General features: G+C 42.5%; 1 protein-coding gene across 1 annotated transcript in view; it reads right to left on the bottom strand.

Moving 5' to 3' along the window:
* Positions 1-23,751, bottom strand: part of DHRSX (dehydrogenase/reductase (SDR family) X-linked) — a gene marked incomplete at its 5' end in the record, with an annotated part of 50,133 nt that extends 26,382 nt beyond the window's left edge. Inside the window, 3 exon segments of the mRNA XM_010077714.1 lie at positions 4,182-4,389; positions 23,535-23,643; positions 23,646-23,751. Of these exon segments, the coding sequence (XP_010076016.1) occupies positions 4,182-4,389; positions 23,535-23,643; positions 23,646-23,751 (423 nt within the window).
* Between the last annotated feature and the right edge of the window lie 1,116 nt (positions 23,752-24,867).

Here is a 24,867-nt window from a genome sequence, read left to right as displayed (position 1 = left end):
ATGCTGATGAATTGCTGCTTTCAGCTGTAGAATTTAATTATTCTCATTCTGTACAGCTGGTGTTATTGTGTGGTGATGTGTTTGTCTTCTGACACCTCGGGGTGGGTGGATGAAACGAATTTTCTACATTCATGGTGCCAAAGGGACAGTTTGAATAAGAAATGCTGCAATAAGACCTGCATGACTATGTCCTCTGGCATGAATGATGAATCCAGGTTCTTTAGATCTCGTTTTCTAGCACCACTTACAGACTGGAAGCATTTCTTTAAAAACGTTAGAGGAAGAGTGCACTAAAGTTAAGCCTATTTTGACAGATGAAAGAAGTGAACTAGTTTATATCGGCTGATTTCTAGCCTTTCCCTTCACTTTTACAGGCCGACAGGGTCACTAATCCTACGCACTTTCAGTTTGTCAGTCAATAATCACTTACATGGCACTATGTCTTTGGAAATGGCAGCTGAGACAAGATCTGACGTTCAGTCTTCCTTCCACGATACCTTCCTAAATACCAATCTGAGGCAGCTGAAAGGACTGAATCCTCTGCATCTGCTAATGCCACGTTCATCGAGCTTGTCATAAAGAAGGTTTGGGGGTATTTTTACAACACTGTTATGTGGGAAATGTCTCTACTTTGATGGCATAATGACATCATATGAAGCAGAACAGTCCCTGCCATTGGACATTAATGAGAGCCAACTTTTTTTTTTCGCTGTAAGGCATTTTAATTGTACCATGAGCAGAGGCCATCTGGCTTAAGAATGAATATTCAGTACCTGCAGCAGAAACAGAAATACCTTAGAGAGAAATAGTACCTTCCTGGCTTCCAGCTTGGACAGTACCCATTGCTAAAACTGGTGTACGGCACAGGTGGTCAAATTGCAGATCAATGCCCAATTAATGTCTGTTTAGGCTATTATTATCTTATTAATTTGTTATTGTTTACTGGTTTGGAAATTATCCCTTCAAAAAGAAGATCACTTTATGTTAAAAATTCCTGAGGAATAACATATTTCACCGTACTCTGCAGAGGACTATGACAGGTCATCAGCTTTTATTTACTGAGAAGTCATAGGGGTAGAAATCAATTTTTTTTTGAGGAATAAACATAATTTCTGTCTTGCATGTGAGAGGTGAAATCCCTGTTTATTAAAAATGTAGAGAAATCATTTGCAAAATGGAAGCTTAAAGATCAAGTATTGCAGCAGACAATAACTATCCTGAAAATGAATAGAGCTGAGAAGGAATGAAACCATCACTTCCAAAGGGCATGCATTCGTTTCACAATTTTTATGACTGTCAGTAGATCCTTTAGCCTGGCCTATATCATTTCGACAGGGGTGCCTCTCACTGCAGCTTGTTAGGGAAAAAAATCCCCAAACATTTGGCAGACATTTTTCTGAACTACATCTGAAAACCAGAAGACAATGTTTCACAGTTCTGAGAAACTAAAGCTGTTAATACTCTGAGTAAATTATATGTGCGTATCATGGCCTGTTTACGAGACTGTCGGTTTATTTGCTTAAGTACCTAAATATCTTGAGGCAGCTCTGAGAAGGATGTTAAGCTGACAGCCTTGTTTGCCACACAGAGCCACCTCAAATTCAAGCAGTCCAGCAAGAATTGGGGTCACGCTGCAATCCCTATGAGTTATTTGACCTGAATGAAACTGGGACCAGTACTGGCAGAAGTGCATTTAAAGGCAGTGGAGGCTCTGCCACAATATTTTGAAATTACATCAAACAACATGTTGACTCTCTCCTGGGGGAATGTGATGTGATAAATCCATGATGCATTTCCTCATCAGCGCTATATGGGCTGTGTTGGCTCTCATGAGCACCAGGTTGCAGTGGGTGAAGCAATTTTCTTCATGCATTTAGAAACCGCTTTGGAATACTTCAGGGTGATAAAAGTCAGGTGAGCCAATATGATTAGAGAGCTATCACCTCATTTTCACTGCTTTACTGCCATAATCCTAGAAGGAAGATTCATATATGTGCACTCGGGAATAAAATTCCAGGGAAGAAGAAATCTATAATACCAACTATCAGCTAATATTATCAGACAACTGAATTTTCTTGTATTTGCTTCCTTACTTTTCCAGGGGAAATTTACCCTAGTGCACGTGACCAACACAAGGCCCACTCAGGCTTGAAAGCGGGATACTACAGCACTCAGTGCAATGCCACCGAAACTGCCAGGCAGGCTTTCAACCTGAGCTTGCTGTGGAGCTAAACATCGCCTTGTGATGCAGTTCTGCTGGAGCTGAACAAGGTGTACCTACGTGATGAAGTGCTCCTGGATGTGAGAAAAGAAGGCAAAGTCAATCCTGAATATTTTATATAAAACATATCTTAAGCAGTAAGCAATAAGCAAATAGTAGAAGTCAGAAGTAACTCAGAAGTCTAAGGGAGGATGGGAAGAGTGATAGTAAGAGTTTCCCTCTCCTTTGGTTTATCGGAAAAACACATTGCATATTATGTAAAAATGTGTAAATCTCAATCTCAATAACCAAAGCACTCACTTATCCAAACCTGAAGCTACTCTGATTCAATAAGCAATTGATGCATTTCTTTTCAGGCAGCACACACATTGCACTTCCGTGCAAGTCAGTATGTCTGTCCATCACCCGTTGCAAGACAGAATCCTTATCCAAAGAATAGGAACTAATCAGGAAAAATCGGCAACATTATAATTAGAACTCTAAGTATGAAACTCCCTCTTGTGATAAATCCAGACTCATTTTTATGTGTACTCAGTGAGATCCCATTCAGTATCTAAACATGGTCAGTATAATACAAAAATGTCTCCCTAGGCACACCAATAAAACTGAATGGCACTGAGTGCTGTAAACAACAGACTCAATTCTCACCCTCAGACACAGAAATTTTGTCAGAATTTTGTGGCTTTAGAAGAAATCCTAAGCACAACCTAAACGTCTACATGAAGCTGTTATATTAGCAAGGTGAAGTAAGTCCAATGAAAAAACACCACCATCCCAGACTGATATTTAAAATGGCAATCACAAGAGGCAAAACAAGTTTAATATATACGTTCTGGCAAAGCTGCATTCTGCTTCTTTAAGATTGCATTACATATTATGAGTGTTCCTATTACAATTTTATTGCAATATTCAAGGTGTACTCAGAAGATACTATTATTTTTTTTAAATAGGGGTTTATTTGTTTGCATCTTATTTTACAGCCACCCTTCCAGCCTCCAGTTTCATTTCTGAAATTAAAGCTAGTGGTATTTCCATATCAAAGTTTAAAATTAATTTGCTTTGTGGGACATGCCCCTTGATCTAAAATACTTCATTTTAATTAGGACATTTAATTCTCTCTAATGGAATCAGGTTCCATTCACTTAATTCAAAACTACTTTCTGTCAGAGTTAAGCAGTACATTTTCTCAGCACAAGTCCTCCTAAGGCTTGTCTGCATGAGAAGATTGCACTTGTGCAGCTAAACCAATTTCAGATTGGTCTACTTACACCACCACAAAACATTACTGATGTTAACCCTAACTGGGTCTGCCCCACTTCTGGATCAGTTTTATCAAACAGCTTTAAGTTTCCTAATGAAGAGCAGGATTAGATAACAGAAAATCAGGTACCATTACAAGTATGTGTTAGGATGAAAGAGCTAAATGAAAATTGTCCCACTTTCCAGAGCACGAGTGTCTGGACCCACACAGCCTGGAATATGGCAGCCTCATCCCACCACATTTTTGTACAACTTCCTTCTCCCCTTCACCCTCTTCTCTATAACATGTTGCGTACACAAAGACCATGCCAGATCTTGTCTGCTTCTCATTAAGAGGACGTACAAGACATTTCATAGGAACACTTTGCATATTCCTGCTCTGTGTTAGGATGTGTTTCTGCCCCCACATACGCACAAAAGCACACAGATAGATCAGGGCAGAGATAATCAGTGCATGGGCACAGACAGAGTGAAAGGCATTCTTAAGCCCCCTTACCGTGAGGGCTCTCTCACTCCATTTAAAATAACAGTTTGTTCTGGGGAAGGTCTGTGTTTACCCGTTTTGTATGTCTCATCAGCACAGAGAAACGCAATAAGTACCATACATCATGGTAAACTCTGAAACACCTTCAGCTCGGTGCTGACTACAGTTCTCATAACATAGGGACACGGCAACAAAATTATTTAAAAAACTGCATACCTTGAAAAATAGCCAGGCTGTCATCCATTTGACCACTTTTACAACCCAAAAGACATGCTTGTAGAGTTCAGTATTCACTACTCCGGGGTCTACTACATTAGCAGTCACATGGCTTCCATTTGCAGTCAGAAGATGCTGTAGTCGATAGGTAAATAACACAAGGGCAAGTTTGCTTTGGGCATAGGCTCCATGGGGTGAATACGAACATCTGTATACGAGAGAGAAAGAGAGAGGGAGATGCACATAAAAATAATCAGAAGGAAAACAGAATTGCACAAACATCAAATGTACTGCATTTTGCAATATCCAGCAAACAAACAGCTGTAAACTGATTTGTCCGAAGGAACAGCTTATCACTGTCAGGCATGTTGTTTGTCAGAGTTCTGGTGATTATTCTGTCAGACACTAAGTCTGATTTATGGCAGGGGAAAAAATTAAAGCAAAATTACACAGTACCTGCCAGAATCTCTATGTCAAACTATTTTAACTAGAATTGCTGAGGTGCCAATCTCCAGGATACCTAGAGGCCCTCAAACTACTCTCCCCTTCCTCACTGCCCTCTTCCCACAAACACGTACCCTATTCCCACCCAGTAAATCTGTCCCAGATCATACAGCTCCTGATGACTATTATTTGTATTTTAGAAGGACCTACTAGTTTCTGATGAAGGCTCCTGTGCTGGGCACAGTACACATGAATAAGGCAATTGTTGCACCTGCCCCAGTGACACACCGCATTATACACAGCTAAAGAGATGGATAAAAAGATGGGACAAGGAGAGTGTCTGCAAGTGTAACCACAGTTATGCCATATACAGGCTTTAGAGCAAAGATAGCTGGCTGGGTCTGTGCCAAACTGAAGTGCAATGAAGGCACACAAATACTGGGAGTTATAGCAAAACATTACCTCTTGAGACTCTTGTGCACCTCTCTCATCTGGATGCTGAATCTGCTTTTCTCTCAAGTCAAACTTTCTAGGAACTGATGATTAGTTGGGTGTCACTTCACGCAGACAGCAGTATTTTTTTTTTTTAATAAGCAGGCTAGTTCCAGGCAAATTAGCAGGTATGTCACTTAAACTGCTCCTCCCGACTGGGGCCTGAGCATCACTTCCACAAATTCCTATGCTATGACAATTCACTCTTGTAATTACTACAGCTTCTCATCTAACCTTTTTTGTGCTTAGCAGAAGCAGAGGTAATTCCCGGCACTACAGGCAGCTCATAGGCAAAGCAGGCAGGAGCCTAAAGCAACGGGCTCCTGGGGGCAGCAGTACAGCTCCGGTCCTGATCCCCTTTGCTGCTGCTGCTGCTTCTGCCCATGCGGAGCCAGGGGTTAGGGTCCGTGGGGCAGCAGCTACTGCAGGTGGAGGGAGACAGAGGAGCACCCACATAGGAGCAGATCTTTCCCAGCTCTCTCCTTCCCCCTAGTTTTTGTCCTGCCTCTGCAACAGCTGCAATTTCAGCTCCATCCTCTACACTTTCACCCCTAGTGCAGCAAATGCCCGGGCTGGGGATGCTCCTACTCTGCTGAAAAGCCTGCTTTCGGTTTTCTGTGATTGCTACTATATGCAAGGTTTTCATTCTGAATAAACAGCAAATATGTCTCAGAGTTCTTTTTGTTATCTCATTCTCGTTGAGTACCTTATTTATAATATCCTGTACACTTCACCACAGAAAACCCTGCATGCTAGCAAACAGACTGACTCTCTGCAGACATATAAAACTACTGAAGCAATTTAACTGTTCTTGTTATTAGAATGGGCTCAGCAACTTGCAGACACAATGGTAAATTGTACAGCTCAGCTACAGGAAGTAAAAGACAATAGCATTGACTCTCCAGTGCATCCCTTTTCTTTTTTCCTGCCCTTTTTTTTTTTTTTTTTTTTTTTTTCTCCTGCTCTATTCTCTTTCAAGCAAATCACAAACAGGCTACAAAAGCATTATATAAATTGAGAGATAATAAAAAAGGACAGCTGATCATAAACAGCCCCTGTACCAACCAACGGCCTGAGCTGTAACGTGCTAGATAATGTAGCACCATTACCATAATCACCTGCACCTCAGGGTAAGATGGCCTATTTTAAGAATAAAGAACAATCACTGCATGAATATGAAAGTGACTTGGCATTACTCAGGAAATTGCAGTTACATTTTAAATTCAGTAACGTCCGTGCTCTGATCAGAGACACTCAAAATGTCACCTTATGCTTCATGCATATTTCAACCCTTTTAACTTGACGGACCAGATCCTCAGTCGCTATGAGCTTCCCTTGCGCAGCCGTGCGGGGCAGAGCTCATGCCACCCATGGGAAGAAGCGCTCATCCAAAGCCTCCTCCGGCAGCCAGCTGGCAGCCAACCCTGGCACTTCTCCATCGGTGCCACCATTCCCCCACTAGTGGAGAACGCAAGCTGGGGCACAGGACAAGCTTCCTGGAATGAATAAGAGTGATCTTGTCTGGCAAGAGGCTTGCAGGAAAGCAGAGCTGGGGACTACTCTGACTTGTTCTGCCTGGGTCTAGTCTGGCCTTCAGTAACCTTCAAATGCCAGGCAGGAGGATGGTGAATGCTCCCCATGACTTCCCATTCCCACATTCCGTGAGAGTGCTGTTTTTACTTACCTTGTGGCAATGAAGCATGAACTACAAGGGCCAGATCCTCAAAAGCCTTGTACTTTGCATAGATATCTATGTCAGAGAAACACGAGTGCTGAGAAGATATAAAAAGCTATCCAATCAGTGAGGAAGCCTTTTATATTACAGCACAGAGATGCAAATGATTTGCAAGGCAGTGGGGAATCAGACTTCAACAACATACTATAGATATGAAAGATATAAAATCGGATACCTAGAGCAGACAACTTTGGCAGAACCCCTGCAGTGATTACCCACTCTCTTCTAATTTTCTCTGTGTGTGCTTTTTGCTTTCCAGGAATCTGACATCAATGGACTACATAAAACAGAGGAATACCTGTGACACAGAACTGACAAGGATTTTCACTGAACAACTGTTTTGTTCATGAGTCCCTGTCTAATTAGGTTCATGTTGTTTAAATGACACATTAAGAAAAGAATCAACACTGGTTACTTGATTTCACTACATCCAGTTTTGACATTATGCATCAGAAAAATAGGAGTGCACAGGCTCCTGTACCTGTACTACGACTGTATCTCCCACACACATACACGTAGAATCGCAGAATCATAGAATGGTTTGGGCTGGAAGAGACCTTCAAAGATCATCAAGTTCCAACCCCCCTGCCATGGGCAGGGACACCCTCCACTAGACCAGGTTGCTCAAAGCCTCATCCAGCCTGGCCTTGAACACCTCCAGGGATGGGGCATCCACAACTGCTCTGGGCAACCTGTGCCAGTGCCTCACCACCCTCACAGTAAAAAAATTCTTTCTTATATCCAATCTAAGCCTACCCTCTTTCAGTTTAAAGCCATAAAATATATTCCTTATGTACATGGAATTACCTGGCTTTAAAGGCTATGCATCTAAATCTAACCTCCCTTGGCGCTTTGAGCTCTGTATGTACATTTTCTACTCTGAGTGAAACTATAATTGTATACTCGATAAAATAATATCAACATTATGCATTTCCACAGTGCTTTCATATTGTGAACGCTTTAAAAGCCTTCTGAAATGAAAGCATATACAAGAGGCCAACCGAAACATGGCTCAAAGCAGAACACAACTTACCAGCAAACTGTGCTGGCACACCAGTGCACGCAGGGTGCCTGTGACACTTGGACCCCTGAGGATGCAGGAAATCGATGCTTCGCAACAAAGCAGGCAGATGCTCAAGCAGAGAAAGGCTGCCTCCTAACTGGGCAGACAGCCAGGCAAAGGACTGGTAGCTCCCAGCTACCAGTGGATATACCACACACGCTGGCCAGTTGGCTAGAGAGCTAGGAGGTGTTCAGCTGCCCAGGGATCCCTCCTAATAAATACTGCTCACCAGGCTCGAGCTACGACAGACAGCATGTGCTGTGGGTATCGTAAGCCTGTGCATGGTCAGCAGCTGGGAAAAGTGGAGTAAGGGAAGGCACCAAGCACGGACTTGGTGGGAAGAAGTCCATTGGGAAGAAGCAGTGTACCTGGCATCGCCAGCTTGGACAAGTTCATGCCCACCCACTCCTTTGAGTGGGGCTCTCTGTGGACCACTCTTCCTACCATGGAAAACAGTCTCCCCTGGGGGCATTTTGTCAAGTTGGTGCAGATAAAATAGGGCAATGCACAAATCACTAAATGGAAACTACAGGAGGAGTTAAGGCAGACAGGATTTAATTAGCTGCTTTGAAATCTGGCCAAGAGAGAAGAAATATAAAAGACCTTCTTCTTCCTTTTAAAATGATGTTTTATTGATTCTATACTGATGAATAAAGGATCAGGATAAGGCATGCATTTTCTGTTCAATTAATTTTTAGCAGAATTCCTTATTTTTGGCTTAAGATTTTTTGCAACATAGACTGACAAGTTTGAATTGCCATTACAAAAATTAGGGAGAAGAGAAAGGCATTGTTTGTATTTTTGCCAAAACAAAATAAGTTAAGTTTTGAATTCTGGAGTGAGTGAGTGTCTTGTGATTTGCTGACTTTTTTTTTTCTAATAATATTTTTTTTTCTTTTCCACCAGAAACTGATTTTACCACTCATCTTCATGGTGCTGTCTCCAGCAGCAGTCTTCCTAGCATGCTGGGGCAATGTATTTGTAAAAAGTAATGAGAAGCCAAATTTCAAACAGGAGCCTGCAGTGGCTAATTAGGTGTTTAAATATGGACTCAGCTTCTATCCAAGTTTGGAAACTGGATACACATTCAGCAACTTCCTTGGCACCTGGTCTTACTCTGGTGTCTTTTCTGCCTGGCTTTAGTTGGTCTGTGTTCAGTTCAGGTCTCCCATTTACGTTCAGTGATACCATGTCTAGTGAAGAGTATTAAGTCAGCTCAGGGTACCCACTGAGTAACAGGGGAAACAAGATCGCTACTCAGCACAGACCACTTCCCCCGCACCTCCTGCGCGCAGGCTTTTGTGCTGCTGTCGGCTTTTTCTCTTTCATTAACAGTTGCTTTTGCACTATGCACACATGGGGAGGAAGCAGATACAGACCAACTGAAGGAAGGTGCAGTGGCATCACCCTTTCCCTTCCCTGCCACATCTTGCTTCAACAAAAGGCTCAGCGGACTTGTGACAGTACTGACCAACACACAGCTACGTTTAACCTGGCCAGTGCTAGCAGTGAAATTTTCCTGACATGGACCTCTTTCACACCACACATGTCTTGCACATGTCATCCTCCCCTCACCCATCACCACGCTCCCCAATTTCCAGCATGTAAATTTGCCTGGAGGGCAGAGTCCGTCAAGATCAAACTGCAGAACAACCCAATTGCTATGTGGTCCCTTAAAAAACAAGTGATGCAAAACGTGGGTGACATCCTGAGGTTTTTAATGAAAGGCCACACAAAATTTCAATACATGCTCCAGGATGAATCAGTGAATTAAGCAAAACACAGACTTGATGTATTAAAATGACTAAAGTTTCCTAATGATTTATGTATTAATCTTGCAATACATCATCACCATTGCTTAGTCAAGAATATAAAAGACTATTATTAAACACTCATGAAGATTTCACAGTTTAAAATTTTCTTGCTCCAGGGAATGCAGTGCAAGATTTTTCAAGATTTTAATAGATTTTGCAGTTTATTTTAAAGCAGCTACAGAAACATATTGCGGAATATAGGTAAGTCTTTCCTGGTTTCTTTCTACGATAAAGCAAAGCCAGAGTTCTAAATACTGCTGATTTGATTTAAACAGACTTCCTGATGGTGCTACGCATATTTATTCCATGAATACATTTGCTGAGTCTCATCAATTGTTATTTTCCCTCAATACAAGAAAAAAAAAAGGAAAATGCAGAAATGGAGAAAGGACACAGTTGGAGAAATTAGAATACGTGTATTACCACTGAAAACTAGTATCTTGACAATTGAAAGAAAAAAAAAAACATATGCATTAGTAAAAACCCCCTAAAATGTAAAGTGTTAATGTATCTACTTATTCAGATATTGTTACAGTTATGTTTTGTACAGTAGCTGTCCTGTTACCAGCTACTACTATAGGCTACCATCTAGTCATCCATTTCATATACATGCATGGGTTATTTTGTGTGTTCACTGAACAACTACACTTCATGTACATTTCTTTCATATACTTGATGTGTAGCTTTTAAAAAAATATATTTATAAATATACACATACAACAGTCAAGGTGGCCTTAGCATACCCCCGTGTATTTGAACTTCAATACACTGGCATCTGTAATTGGAGTGAATAAGGACTCAAGCATTAGGGACTCCTGAAGCACTCTCATGACCCTGTGATGGACATGTTGGAAAGGAAGACTATAAGATAAGAAGGACATGCACTTGTTGGAGCAAGACCAGAGGAGGGCCACAAAGATAGTCAGAGGGCTGGAGCACCTCTCCTTTGAGGACAGGCTGAGAGAGTTGGGGTTGTTCAGCCTGGGGAAGAGAAGGCTCCGGGGAGACCTTAGAGCAGCCTTCCAGTACCTGAAGGGGGCCTACAGGAGAGATGGGGAGGGACTCTTTATCAGGGAGTGCAGTGACAGGATGAGGGGTAATGGTTTTAAGTTGAAAGAGGGAAGATTTGGATTAGATATTAGGAAGAAATTTTTTCCTGTGAGGGTGGTGAGGCACTGGCACAGGTTGCCCAGGGAAGCTGTGGATGCCCCATCCCTGGAGGTGTTCAAGGCCAGGCTGGATGAGGCTTTGAGCAACCTGGTCTAGTGGAAGGTGGCCCTGCTCACAGCAAGGGTGTTGGAACTAGACGATCTTTAAGGTCCCTTCCAACCCAAACCATTCTATGATTCTATGGATATGATAAGACTGATAAATAAAATCAGTGGCTCTACACAGGATGAAAAGCAAAACCTTCATGTCCTAGCTGGTCACACCAGGGTTACTTAAGCAGCCAGAAGCAGATGGACTTTCAGAGCAATCCACCTTACCCTTCAGTTTCGACCCACAGACAAAGACCAACCACATCTAGAGTTTCCCCCTGCAGTGCTTGTAGGAAAGGCAGAGTGAATAAAAATTAACTTACTGTCTTTGGAGGACAACATTTATTGAAGGAACCTGGAAGGTCTTTATTATAAAAATATTTATGAAAGGCAAAAAATGCAGGTGCTTGTCATCCTGGGCATTACGGACATCCAGATGGAATCAACACATCATTTTTCATTTGGCTGATCCCTCCTCCTAATGACAGGAAGTGAGATATCAAGAGCCCTCCTGCTCTACTGATTGCCTTGCTGCATGCAGCTCCATTGCTGTGTGCTCAGTACGGTTCTCAAATGTATGAAACACAGACTCAAAGGCTCATCTTCTCAAAGTCTTACCAGAATCAGTATCTTCAAAAAAAGTCTAATTTTGCTGTTTGCATAAAATTGGAGTTAATTTCAAATGTTTTTGATGATTTTAAATATTGATGGTAAGTTCAAGTTGTAATTACTGTAATTCCGTTCTCCCAGAAAATATATCTCTTTACAGAGAATGATATAAAATGCCTCTTCTGAAGCATCATTTTTCTACAGTCAGTTCATATGATGCAGTGTTAAGTACTTGTTAATACTGAAGTGGTATTTGAGCATAATGGTATCCCTTCATTCAATTAAAAATCTCCATCAAACAAATGTGAATAAATAAGAGAAGCACACAAGGTTTTGCATTGCTGCAGTCAAGAAACAGATCAAGGCTCCAAGACCTACATTCAGTGTCCCTGTGACCCTTTTGAGTGACAAGGAAACATCATGGCCACATATCTTTTCATATTGACTCTTGGATAATCTGGATCTTAGTTTACTGAAGGTTGTCACACATTTTTTAAGAGTATCTCTTGGACTATATCAAGAAGAGCTCTGAGATACTCTCCACCCACTTGTGGAAAGTTTCCTAGCTCTCCTGCAATAGAGCTTTTAAGTTGAAGGAAGCAATGGGACTTCTTAGGGTTTCTTCCACTAGAACGCATGTAGGGCCATAGAATGGCCCAGTAATAACTTTAACAACTCCAAATCTTACTTCCACTTCAATAAAATATTTTTAAAACTGGTGTAGGCTTTTCCAGATCAGCTGCAGATTCTGGGCTTTTTGTTCTGGGACTGAGAGGGAACTGTAGGGTCTGGCTTGCATAATAAAGAGCTGCATTTCAAATCCAGTGCAGTTCACCTAATGTGGCTAGCAGATTTTCAGTACACTACATGAAATATGTTGGTGTATATGTGAAGACAATGCAAGGTTTCATTTTGTGATGGGCTGAGCCCATTGCACTGCCTTGGAGTTGAGACGACATGGAATGTGTTCTGCAAGTGCAAATGTTCAACACGCTGAAGGACTGGCCTGTCTTACCAGGAGAAACATGGCTTAATATACACACAGACTGCAAAATCCTTCTTCCTCCAAGGTGTCTATAAATACTGTGCAGAAAGTCCTATGCCATCACTCTCTGTCCACAGAAGCAACACAAGACCATCAAGTCTGGCACAACAAAATAATTTTGAAAATCAGTTTAAGTTTGTTGAAACAATCTAACAACTTCTGCTTTTTCAAAGTTTTCTTACATAGTGAGGATATGAGTATCACAGCTTCAAATCGACAGGTAAAACTGACTGACTGTACATGAATTAGGACAAGGAACAAGCTCATAAAGAAAGTTAACTATTTCTTGAAAACAGTCATGAGAAGTCTTCCCCTCTGTTGGAAGACAGCCAAGTCACAGCAGAAATATGGCTGAAATGCCAACAGGTACAGGAGAGATTAAAATGTGGAAGTTTTCTGCACCCATGAAATGACTGATAGCCCAGACGTGGCAGGAAAGGCTTCTGTTCATGTGAGACCATACACCACCAGTGGCCCTTGGCTACTATCAGAAAACATTTGGGATTTAAACAAGCATATGAAAGAGGCCTGTAAAGATGAGGGTCTTATTTAAGGATCATAAAGAAGTCAACTTCAGGAAACAAAAAAACCTGCTAGAAACAAATTACATACAGTGCCTTAAAGTGGTCCACAGCCAGCACTGCAAAGCAGTTACTTCGAAGTGCCATAAGGGACAGAGACAGCAATCACCTTCTCTACACTTTAGCCTTCAAGTTGGTTTTTGATTTTGTTTTATAAATTTCCCAATACTATGTCACCCTGGAACACTGTAAACAGAGATCTGTAATGGAAAACCAAGCATTTCCTAAGAAGGGGGTGGCATGGCCTCGGGCCAGAGTGAATGAGATCCCTTCCCCCTGCCAACACAGGAGAAGCAAGTGAAGTCAGGCAGGTTTGGCTTTCCAGGAAATGATGAGAAGTTTCATGTCCAAACCCTAAAAAAAACAACACAGTCACAGAGCTGCCCTGCCCCAGCCCTCACTGGAAAAAGAATTAAAAGAAACTGCTATTTTGGCAGACTGATTGATTTTTGGTGGCAATTCAGATACTGAACACCCCCTCTTTGAGCTGAGAACCAAAAGATTTCATGCTAAACTCATAATATTTTAATTTGGACACTTCTGCTGTGCCATATTATAGCTAGCATCACTGTTAAAAGCTCTTGAGCTTCTCAAAAAGCTACTGTGAGCCACAGTACTCCTTGGACTCTGTCCTTCTCAGAAGGACAAGACAGTGCTGTGTACAGCCAGTCTCCACCTCCCATGACAAGAAATGCATGGCAACCACAGCTCTGACATGTAACAAGCACAGAAGAAATGGAGCAGCGAAGCTACAACTATATAAGGCATTCTGGCAGTATTAAAACTCTTGGGGGGCTAAAATGTTTTACTTTTACAGTGACTTACTTTATTTAGAAAGTGTATTTTTCATAAACTTCTCACTTTTAAAAGAGAAGTTGATTTAATCAGAAGATTGTTGTTTCACATGGGCATCAGTGATACATCCAGGACCAGTCTGAGGTCTATCAAGAAGGATTACAGGGCCCTGGGAGAGGTGGTAAGGGACTCTGGAGCACAGGTAGCTTTTTAATCAATCCTCCGTGTTAAAGGTAAGGGGTTTGAAAAAGCCAGTCAAATCTGGTGAGTCAACAAAAGGTTACAGGAGCAGTGCCACAGCCAGGGGTTCAGCTACTTAGACCATGGGACTTGCTTTGAGAAACCTGGTCTACTGGGGGCTGACAGGTCCATCTGTCAGAGAAGGGGAGAGCATCTTCGGTCACAAGCTCACCAACTTGGTGACAAGGGATTTAAACTGAAGTTGCTGGGGGAGGGAAACCTCAGTCCATCCCATTCCTACCAGTTTGATGCCAGTGCCAGCTATAGATGCCCAGAGCCTGGAGAAGGATCACAGGTCAGCAGGAGAGCAACTGGAGAGCAGCTGACAGCAGGAGAGCACCGGGAGACCAACACAAAGCAATCCCAGCCAGTAAGTCAGCTTCACTGGGGGCCCAGCTTAAGTGCCTCTATGCAAACACACTAGCATGGGGAGCAAACAAGAGGAGTTAGAGACATGCACATGCCTGCAGGGCTATGATCTTACTGGCAGCATGGAGATGTGGTGGGACGACTCCTGTGACTGCAATGTTGGAATGGGAGGACATAGGCTCTTTAGGCAGGACAGGAAGGGGAGACGAGGAGGAGGTGTTGCCCTCTGTGTCAGTGCCCAGCTGGAGTACATGGAGCTCTGCCTGGGGATGGATGAGGAGCCAACCGAGAGCTGCTGGGTCAGGATGAAAGGGAGGGCAGGGACAGGTGACATTCTAGTGGGGGTCTGCTACAGGCCACCCAACCAGGAAGATTGAGTGGATTAGGCCCTCTGTGGACAGATAGGAGCAGCCTCATGTTCACAAGCCCTGGTCCTCATGGGGGACTTCAACCACCCCAATATCTGTTGGAAGGACAACACAACACAGAATAAGCAAGCCAGGAGGTTCCTGGAATGCATTGATGATAACTTCCTTCTGCAAGTGATAGAGGAGCCAACAAGGACAGGTGCTGTGCTGGAACTTGTTCTCACTGACAAGGAGGGGATGATGGGGAATGTGAAGCTCAAGGGCAACCTGGACTCCAGTGATAATGAAATGGTGGAGTTAGAGATCCTTAGGCCAGTCGGTCTCACCTGGCAAGATCATGGAACAGATCCTCCTGGGAATGATGATAAGGCGCATGGAAAATAAGGAAGTGACCAGTGAGAGCCAGCATAGGTTCAGTAAGGGCAAATCATGCTTGACAAATTTGGTGGCATTCCACTATGGGCTTACAGCACTGGTGGATAAGGGAAGAGCAACTATCATCTACCTGGACTTGTGCAAAGCCTTTGACACTGTTAAGGCTTGAGAGGTGGGCCCGTGCAAACCTCATGAAGTTCAACAAGGCCAAATGCAAGGTCCTACAACTGTATCAAGGCAATTCCAAGCACAGATACAGGCTGGGAGGAGAATGGATTGAGAGCAGCTCTGAAAAGAAGGACTTGGGGGTGCTGGTAGATGAGAAACTCAACATGACCCAGCTAAGTGCACTTGCAGCCTAGAAAGCTAATCATGTCCTGGGCTGCATCAAAAGAAGTGTGACCAGCAGGTCACGAGGGAAGTGATTCTGCCCCTCTACTCTGCTCTCGTGAGACCCCACCTGGAGTACTGCATCCAGCTCTGGAGTCCTCAGCACAGGAAAGACATGGACTTGTTGGAGAGAGTCCAGAGGAGGGCCATGAAGATGATCAGAGGGAGCACCTCCCCTATGAGGACAGGCTGGGAGAGTTGGGGTTGTTCAGCCTGGAGAAGAGAAGGCTCCGGGGAGACCTTAGAGCAGCCTTCCAGTACCTGAAGGGGGCCTACAGGAGAGATGGGGAGGCACTCTTTATCAGGGAGTGCAGTGACAGGATGAGGGGTAATGGTTTTAAGCTGAAAGAGGGTAGATTTAGATTAGATATTAGGAAGAAATTTTTTATGCAAGGGTCACGAGGCACTGGTACAGGTTGCCCAGAGAAGTTGTGGATGTCCCATCCCTGGAGGTGTTCAAGGCCATGTTGGACGAGGCTTTGAGCAACCTGGTCTATTGGAAAGTGCCCCTTCCCCTGTCAGGGGAGTTGTCCTAGATGATTTTTAAAGGTCTCTTCCAGCCTAAACCACTCTATGATTCTAAGATGATTCTATGAGTAATTTTTCTTCATGGGTTTAAGTATTCAAATGCCTCATTTGCTTTTGAACAAAGTTCTCCTCTGCTGAAAGAAGAGGTTTAGGATGGGGAGCAGAGAAAGTTTAAGAGTTATCATTTGTAATCACTGAGGCAGAAATCTGCCTGTGCCTGCCTCCATTACAGCTTGTAATCTTTAATGTGTGTGGCAAGATCAGCAATGTATGGTTGTGAAAAATCAGGAGCAACAGCAGGGCTGAACCCAGATGGGATTTGTGGAAAGAAAGCTGATAATTTTGAATGTTTACATGTTATTCCAGGGATTTATAGGCAAGCGTGCCAGCTTTCCCTAGCTACGCTAGGCAGCTCAAAGGACAACTCCACTGAAAAGGTACTGTGAGGATGGTGGTAGTCAGAGCAACTGAGAGGAAAGCTAAAATAATTTGAATAATCACCCAAGACCTCTACTCCAAAGCTTTTAAGGTTCACTTGGTCTTAATGAGTCTTTTTGCTCACAGGGATATGTTAAACTAACCTTTCCCTCTCAAGGGGGACACGCTATCTCCACACCCTTTTCTCCACAAGTCCCTTTTGCCGCCTCTGTCACACTAGTGCAGTTACATTCACTTTCAAATTACCATCGAACCATCCTGCCATTTTGGAAAACAGTGTGTCTGTGAGATCCACTGTCATGTGTGCCACAGAGCTGACTTCACCCACCCAAGCCACTGTGAGAGGCTGAGCAGCAGGAACACCCATATATCACATACCTTCCAATATGTTGCAATTTTGAACTCATGCAGAAACACTGTGTCCTATCAAATCATTAATCATTGTTAATAATTCTTTGTTAAGACCATTAATCCCTTTTAGACAAAAAATAATTTAACATTGTGACACACAAAGTAGCTACTTACATTTATTTTCTCTGAACACATCAGTCTGGCATTACGTGTGTGACAGTAGTGTTGCACTGTGTTATTGTTCAGAAACCAATGAACCCTAAAAGCATTTTGATTACACAGAATGAAAGTACACTGATAAATGTAAAACTAAAACTTTTCAAAGTTGGCATCCTAACTTAAATATTTCTTCATTATTGGTTGTAGGAATGGATGGGGACCACCTGTGGTCTGCAACGCGGATAAACCACTGCGTGTGAACTCTGTCTTTTGGACTGATGAATTGGTCTGCTGCTATAATAGCCCATTTATTTCTTTAATTAATTTACAGAATTTGAGATCTGTGCCTTCACCAGTACACTTATTTTCCAGGCCAGCAAGTCAATTTTTGCAATTAATGCTAATAGCTGCTAAAGTAAGGAATCATTTTGCAAAGCAGCAAATCCTTTTGCATTTATACAGAAAGTATTTTGCAAAGAAGAACTGAAATACCCTTACATAGGTGCACTAAGCATTTGGATATTTATCATCTAACCATAGACAGGAAAACTTGGAAACCAGCTGCAGGAAGAACGCGTTTAACTGAACACAGCAGTGTGCCACAGTTGACAATTGGTCCTGTCAAGGGAACATGATTGTATCTTGCAAATAGAAGCAGAAAATGCAATAAAAGTCATCGTGGGGAAGCTGCTTAGACAATACAACTTGAACAAAAACATATATTCCTTGAGCGAATTAAAACCTATAATCTCTTGTATCTGTCTTATTGTCTAGAAGAATCTTTTATGATTACAATTTCTGTAGTTTTCACACCATTTTATTAAGCAGCAGTCCAGTGACACACCTCTTTATATGTAAACTGTGAAAGACTTCTCTACTGACTAAAATGGATTAGCAAATTAAAAGGTAATGTTTAAAATCTATCCTACTTCCTCTTATGAATTTTTCTTTATTATTTAAAAATTTGGAAATAAAACAATAGTAAATAAATTAAACAAAAATAAAACAAATAAACAACTATGCTACATCAGCTTCATGTTTGGTTTTGCTGGAACCGAAGATACCGTACATCCCATAAGATCTTCCAGCCAGAGAGAATTAAGAAACTACAAGTTACAGATCAGTCGTGAAAAGGCACTGAAACAACCAACTGCGAATTTTGTGTGGGGGAAAAAAAAAAAAAAATAAAAAAGCTTCTCAATGTAAAGAAACGTTGACTCATCAAACCATTCTGAGGGAAAAAAAATCTGTTTTAAACAAATGTCCAGCTAAAAAACCAAGTAATTTGAAACTGATGGAGATAACTTACTTCCACAGGATGACTTAGAAATTAAAAGTTTGGAATTTCAGTTTGATCAATATTATACTTCAACATATGAATTACAATGTACGCATAAGGATAATTACATATAAATTAGAAATAAGGTATTCTGAAATCACTGCAATCGATGGTTTTGGTCTGAAAAATGGATTCATATTTTCCAAAAATAATTTGTCATTTTAACTTTTCATTGCTATTCCTGGACAATATTTTCAAAATCTCAGCAATGCTGATGGGACAAAATCCTTTCTGCCCAGACTTAAGACAACTTCATTTACCAACAAACACATGTGAGAAGTGAAGATGAAGGACGACACCCACCCAGGAATAGGAGGTCTCCAGGGGGCAATGCAGACAGATTTTCTCATTGATACTAGACAGCTCCTTTTACAGCCCTTATGAACTGTCTGACAGAGATTAACTGGAGCTGCCTTGTCTCCCCAGCATCCTCACAGGTCCTGGGCAGAGCTGTTTTCCCTATTTTACACCAGCTAGGACAGCAATGTGGCAGCATTGACTTTTGCAATTCCATTCATTCAATCTCTATTGTCTCTGATACGATTCATGCACTATGGCTACAGGGAAAAAAGTATCTGGGGACTGTACAAGCTTGGAGAGTTACAAAAAAACTCAGCTCCTTCTGCAGTTGGAGAGCAGAGGAAAGAGTAGAAAAAGTGTGACTAACTGTTCCTGAATATATTGGAGATGTGAACCAGAAGAGGAGCTGTGTTACTGTGTCTGGGGAGTTCATAGATCTGTGATTCACAGCATTACGGGGCCCATTTGGCATGCAAAAAGAGAGGATGATGAAAGGAATACTTAGTCATGGAGAAAAAGCTAGAGAGAACACACAAGGATGCTAACCCCTGGGAAAGAGAGCATACTCAGGTGTGACCCACAGCTTGGGAAAGGGAATAAGGTATTTTTTATTTTCCTAAAATTCCTTCTTTCTTTGGTAGGTAGAGTACTTGAAGGAGTGCCCTCCATCCCAGCCTTGTAAGAGCACCATAAGCTCCAGTGCACTGTTCAGGCCCATCTCAACCCAAGAGGATAGCACAATGTTCTTCGAGCTTTTGCTAAAACCAGACAGCCATATTCTCTCATGATCATATTTGTTTCTTCTCTCACTTTAGAAAGTGTTACTTAAGGCAGGCAAAAGAGGAAAAAAGGACATCCCAGCTATGCTGTTAGAGGGCACAGCGTACTACACTCAGCATGCAATTGCTGAAATCACTGCTGTTGAAACGCTTGCAGATAGATAACGTTTCTGTTAAACTTTCACCTCCTTGAAAATAGTTGTATTCGAAGTAGGGATGAAGGAGAAAGATTTGCCTTAGGGATCCCCTTGTCGACTCATGTGATTGCTGTTGAAAATGGTCTGGATCTAAAAGACCACAAAGGTGTTTGATGTTCTTCATATATCCTTCAGCAAAAGAACTGGGAGAACAGTCATTGCTCTTGTGCGTTTGCATTTTCAATAACACACATGAAACAAGCTATGCCCTGCCAGTTTGGAACAAGCTCTGTCCTGCCTTGATATACCCATGCTATGTCTCTTTTACTGGTATGTGTGGGAAGAGGACGGGCAGGAAGGGGGAGAAATGACACTTGTAGGGGAGAAACAGGACTGGGACTAGGGGGAGAAGATAAGAGAAAAGGAGAAGAGGAAATTAACTGGTTATCAGAAATAAGACTCAAAAAATCAGAGACAGGAAAAGGGGATGAGATAGGGAGGGAAAAAGCAATGGAGACAAAAAAGCTCTATGAAACTCATGAACATAGAAATCAGGCAGGCAGGCATGAAGAGAGATAACAAAGGAAGAAAAAAATTAACATGCAAGGAAAATCAAGAAAAAAAAAAATTAACCCTCCTGTCAAAACAGAGCTGAAAAGAAAAACATGGGGTAAATCAGACTAGTAAGATGGCAGAAAATGAACCAAAGAGGAAACGCAGAGACAGCAACACAAGCTGCTTTTAATATTGTTCATGGGAGAGACCTTCCAACAATTATTTGTTATGCTGTTGCCCTGTGGTCACAGTGACATGGATGACATCTGACTGCAGAGCAGAACTCTGAGCAGCACATACAAGCAATGGGGAGCGATGGCCACAATTGTGATGCCAGCTCAGAGTCTCCTGAGTGGGAGAACGATCACATAGAAAAATCTGTGGTAAAGCAGAGAGGTGAACTTTGGTGTACTGTCTCCTTTATGTCAAGACAGGCTTCTGCCTCTCCTTTTCTGCCATGTTTGATGGATAGATCCCTCCTCCGCCACCATCACTCCCCTCCAGTTTGGACCCTAGCCCAACCAAAATCTAGGAATAAGGGGACAAGAGCATGGTAAAAAAGTCAGTCTGCTGCCACCAGTATTTTTCCAGCACAGAGTACAGGCCCTTTTTTCCACTGTGAATAAATGACTCCAAATTGTTTTGCTACCTTCCTGGAAGGTTAGGACTACCAGTGCATCTGAGAACATACATCCAGTCATGAAATTAATTATGGCCAACCAGTGCAACTCAAAATAAGGAAAAAGCCAGTACAAAGCTTTCAGAAAGATTTCCCATTCACACAAGCAGAAAAAATGAGGGATAGTATCACTGGGAAACTATCAATTTGCGGAATGCTATCATATCACAGTGACATGACATGGGTGTCTTTACTGCATCCATTAAAGCTCTTATATGCTGTTCTGAATCACCAGGTGTCTCCAAGGCCCCGTGGTGTGAGCAGTGCCTTTGCATGGTACCCTGCAACAGTGCTTCAGGGTTGCTAAACCACCCGCTCACGCTGTAGGCACACACTCGAACACACACGTGACCTCACTGTTTTTAGCAACACCATTTATGCCATAAATAACTAACTAACTATTCACCCAAGTGGGGGCTTATCAGCAGTTAGGCTAAAAAAAAAAAAAAAAAAAAAGGAGTGTCTTCTTCTACCTCAACCAAAAAAAAGGTTTGGAGCTGAATCCACAGCCCTGTCTGGGTCCCACTGGTGTACCTGCGTGCTCAGAAAGCACGCACCGCTGTCACCCTTGAGTGATCCAGAGCATCCATACTCTGAAAGAAAGCGGGCAAAATCAGCCAGAGCCTGTCGTCCTTTATGGTTCATCTTACGTCAATGAAGTTGAAATGTAAAGGGCAGGGTTTGGTGCAAAAGCTGCAGGTAAGTCTCACTGGTATATTATTGTTTTTTACATCAGATTGGTCATGTTCATGCTTAACCATAACCTTCCAGCTGAAACATTTCTGGTTCCTTTAAAATATGAGTTAATAATGACGAATCACAGGTAAGGATGATCCTAAATTAAAGAGGCACACTACAAGGCTTTGCTATAATGAAGGACACTACTGTTATCTAGAGACACAGCACAGCCACATTTAATTTTTCATTTTGCAAGTTAGCCCAAAGAAATAATAATTACACTCCCCTCAGTCTCCTTGAATGGTGCCATCCAGCACATGCCCATCAGAAACAATGAATACATACATCAAGTGAAGAGTAAGGGTAATTTCCTGTGGTTGTTTTACAAGCAAGGGATTAAACTGTGACTACCCTGCAGAGTTTAAACAATGTGCTTCTAACAAAACTGATGCCATAGTATGTAATCAGAAGTCAAACAGTAAGTTTGACATGCTTAATGCAGCATTCATATGTAAAATGTCTGCAGTGGAAACAGCCCAGCCTTCTAATTTCAGCCTTTGTTCTAAAATGAAACCTCAGGCCAGGTGCCTCTGAACACGTGCTGAAGTCCCTGTCAAAGGATGGAGATAGAATTTCTCCATGGTAATGACACAAAACTCAGACTGGCTCTGTGCATGCAGAAATGCTCTGGAGCCCATCAGAAGACAGGGTCTGTTTGAGCCTGTTATTTAGCACATAACTGCCACAGGTGACTGCATGGGCAAATCTTGAATTCTATATCAGTTATCCTACCCATTCTTCAATTAACTAAACAACTCTACACGGTAAGAGACACTTACTGCATCACTGGATGTGTTCCTATGTTAGAAATAGCCCATAGTCATACATCCACAGCTTTCCTAAATGAAAGTAATTGGACAGAATACGGCCATGCATTTTAACCCATCTTACTGGGTTAAAAAGACGGGATTGCTGCACACCTGGATCTCAGTAAGGGAAGCACAGGGGATGACCCACAGAAGAGCTGGGGCTCCAGCATTTGCAATGAATGACCAGGCTGATGTGTGAGAGGGCAAACATCATGGGGACGGGAGGGATGACACAGCCCGGGGATGGGAGGCAGGGGGGGAAGCTGGAGAAGGGCTGGGAGGGAAGCAGAGGTGGGGGACCAGAACATTAGGAGTGGTGCAGGACAAAACAGAGGCCAGAGGTGGAAGGAAGGGAGGATGGTGTACCGGGAGCTGCAGGCCAGCATGTAGAGCTGCCAGGGAGGAAGGAGCAGCAGGCAGCGTGGGCTGGGAGAAGCTGCAAGGCAGCTGGGCAGGCGGGGCTAGCTGCCCCCCCTCCCCGAGCCAAGTCAGCATCCCTGCGCTCAGCGGGCAGGGAGCTAGCAGCCACAGGCATCTGTCTGTGCCCACCTGGGGGCAGGATCAGGGCCTCTACATATGCATTCACTTGAGGATGAAGTCTATTAGCATTCACCCAGGCCATTTTAAAACAACCCAGTTACTGAGAGTCTCCCCGAGTAGGCAGTGAGAAGCCCAGGCTCCACACCACAACCATCACCGCACTGTGAGCATCAGAAAGGAAGCAAGACTTTCAAGGTTCAGAATAAAAGATTCAGCTTACAGGGTTATAAATTATTTCTGTCTTTGAAGGCTGCAAGCTTTGCTCAAGTCTGAAAGATATTTAGCAAATGCTCACCATTCATTAAAAAAATAACAATAAAGGCAACAAAACTTCCCACATTCGGTATTCAGTAACAATTCTTTTGGAGTTTAATCTGCACACCCTTACTGCAGATCAGTGAATATCAAAAATGGATTGGTACCTGCTTTGTAAGTCGTCCAGGTGCAATTTGCCTACATAATGGGTGGCTGATGAGACAGTGATGATCCTAGCATTGTGACTGTGCGTTCCTGATTGCTTCAGCTTTTTTTTAGGAAGTGTCCCAAGTAGTTCAAGCCGAAGTGCTCCTCAAACCCATCCTCCGTCTTCCTTTCAGGGACCAGCATCACCCCAGCTGGAGGAGAAAGTAGAGGTAAAAGCTGTTGATTTATTTCAGAGAAGGAGGAAACTAGAAGGAGCATGGATCTCCTGCTGCAGAGTGTAAACACAGCATTTAGAGCAATGAGTGACTGGTGATGGCATGTGAAGTGTAAAGCTGACACTGATTGATTCCTGCCAAGAAAAATGTCAAAACCCCAACTTCAGTTTCTTTATCTAGAGAACAGATAGACTGACTCTCTCCTTCGCTCCCTCCCTCCCTGCAGGATTGTGAGGATAAATGGGTTAATTTGTGAAAAGTGTTTTGAAGAAATTAAAAGCTGAGTTAACCCATTGCTGTTGTGCCAGAATTAAATGATGGAGATCCACAACAATTATTATTCCATCTACAATAGGTGGGATCTGGGTGATCCTAACAACATTCTCTCCATCAAAGAGCTCAGAGCAGTGGAGACAAGACCAGGCTAAGTAGCAGACCTGCTCTCCCAGACAGCTTTCCGCTGAGTCCTGGCTGGAGTTTAAAGATCTGTTGAGTCTTTGTCTGAAATCTGCAACTTCTGTCTCACTGGTGTGGGTGAGAAAAGATGTAGTAAATTTACCCAATATATCTTAATTACTGTGCTTACAAGCAGCTGCATATTGAAATGAGGTTTTGGATGCTTATTTTGGCAATATTTTTGCATATATTTCTACAAACCACAATTTTCAAACTCACTGCTTAAAATAAGCATCCACATCCCTAACACACAATGTTGATTTCAGCATCTTGCAGAGAATCCTGAGCTCGTGCATAAACTATATTGTGTACTGAGGCTGTGGGGGGGATAGCTATCCCACTCAATTATAATGTGGACTTGAATGTTATAAAGTATTCTTATTTTATTAAATTTAATTATCATACAAGTGGACCTGACCTTTGTAATTTAAATGTAGATGGACGTGACTCATGGAGAATAAAGTTGTAGGCCATTGTCTTCTCTGTAAAACATACAAAGGTGATAGAGCAGAAAGGCCACCTCTGCCCAAAGATGTGAGAGAGTGTCAGCTTCATCCTCACGCTACTTCGTATGCCCATTAAAAACCCTTTAACATTCCATTTCTTGACATCAGACCGATGATGGAATATTAAGTTATCACAGAATCACAGAATCACAGAA

The sequence above is a fragment of the Pterocles gutturalis genome, unplaced genomic scaffold (genome assembly GCF_000699245.1).
Source record: "Pterocles gutturalis isolate BGI_N339 unplaced genomic scaffold, ASM69924v1 scaffold8428, whole genome shotgun sequence".
In the NCBI taxonomy this organism is placed as follows: Eukaryota; Metazoa; Chordata; class Aves; order Pterocliformes; family Pteroclidae; genus Pterocles; species Pterocles gutturalis.
Note: the sequence above shows the minus strand (reverse complement) of the source record. Positions and strands in the feature narration are given on the sequence as shown.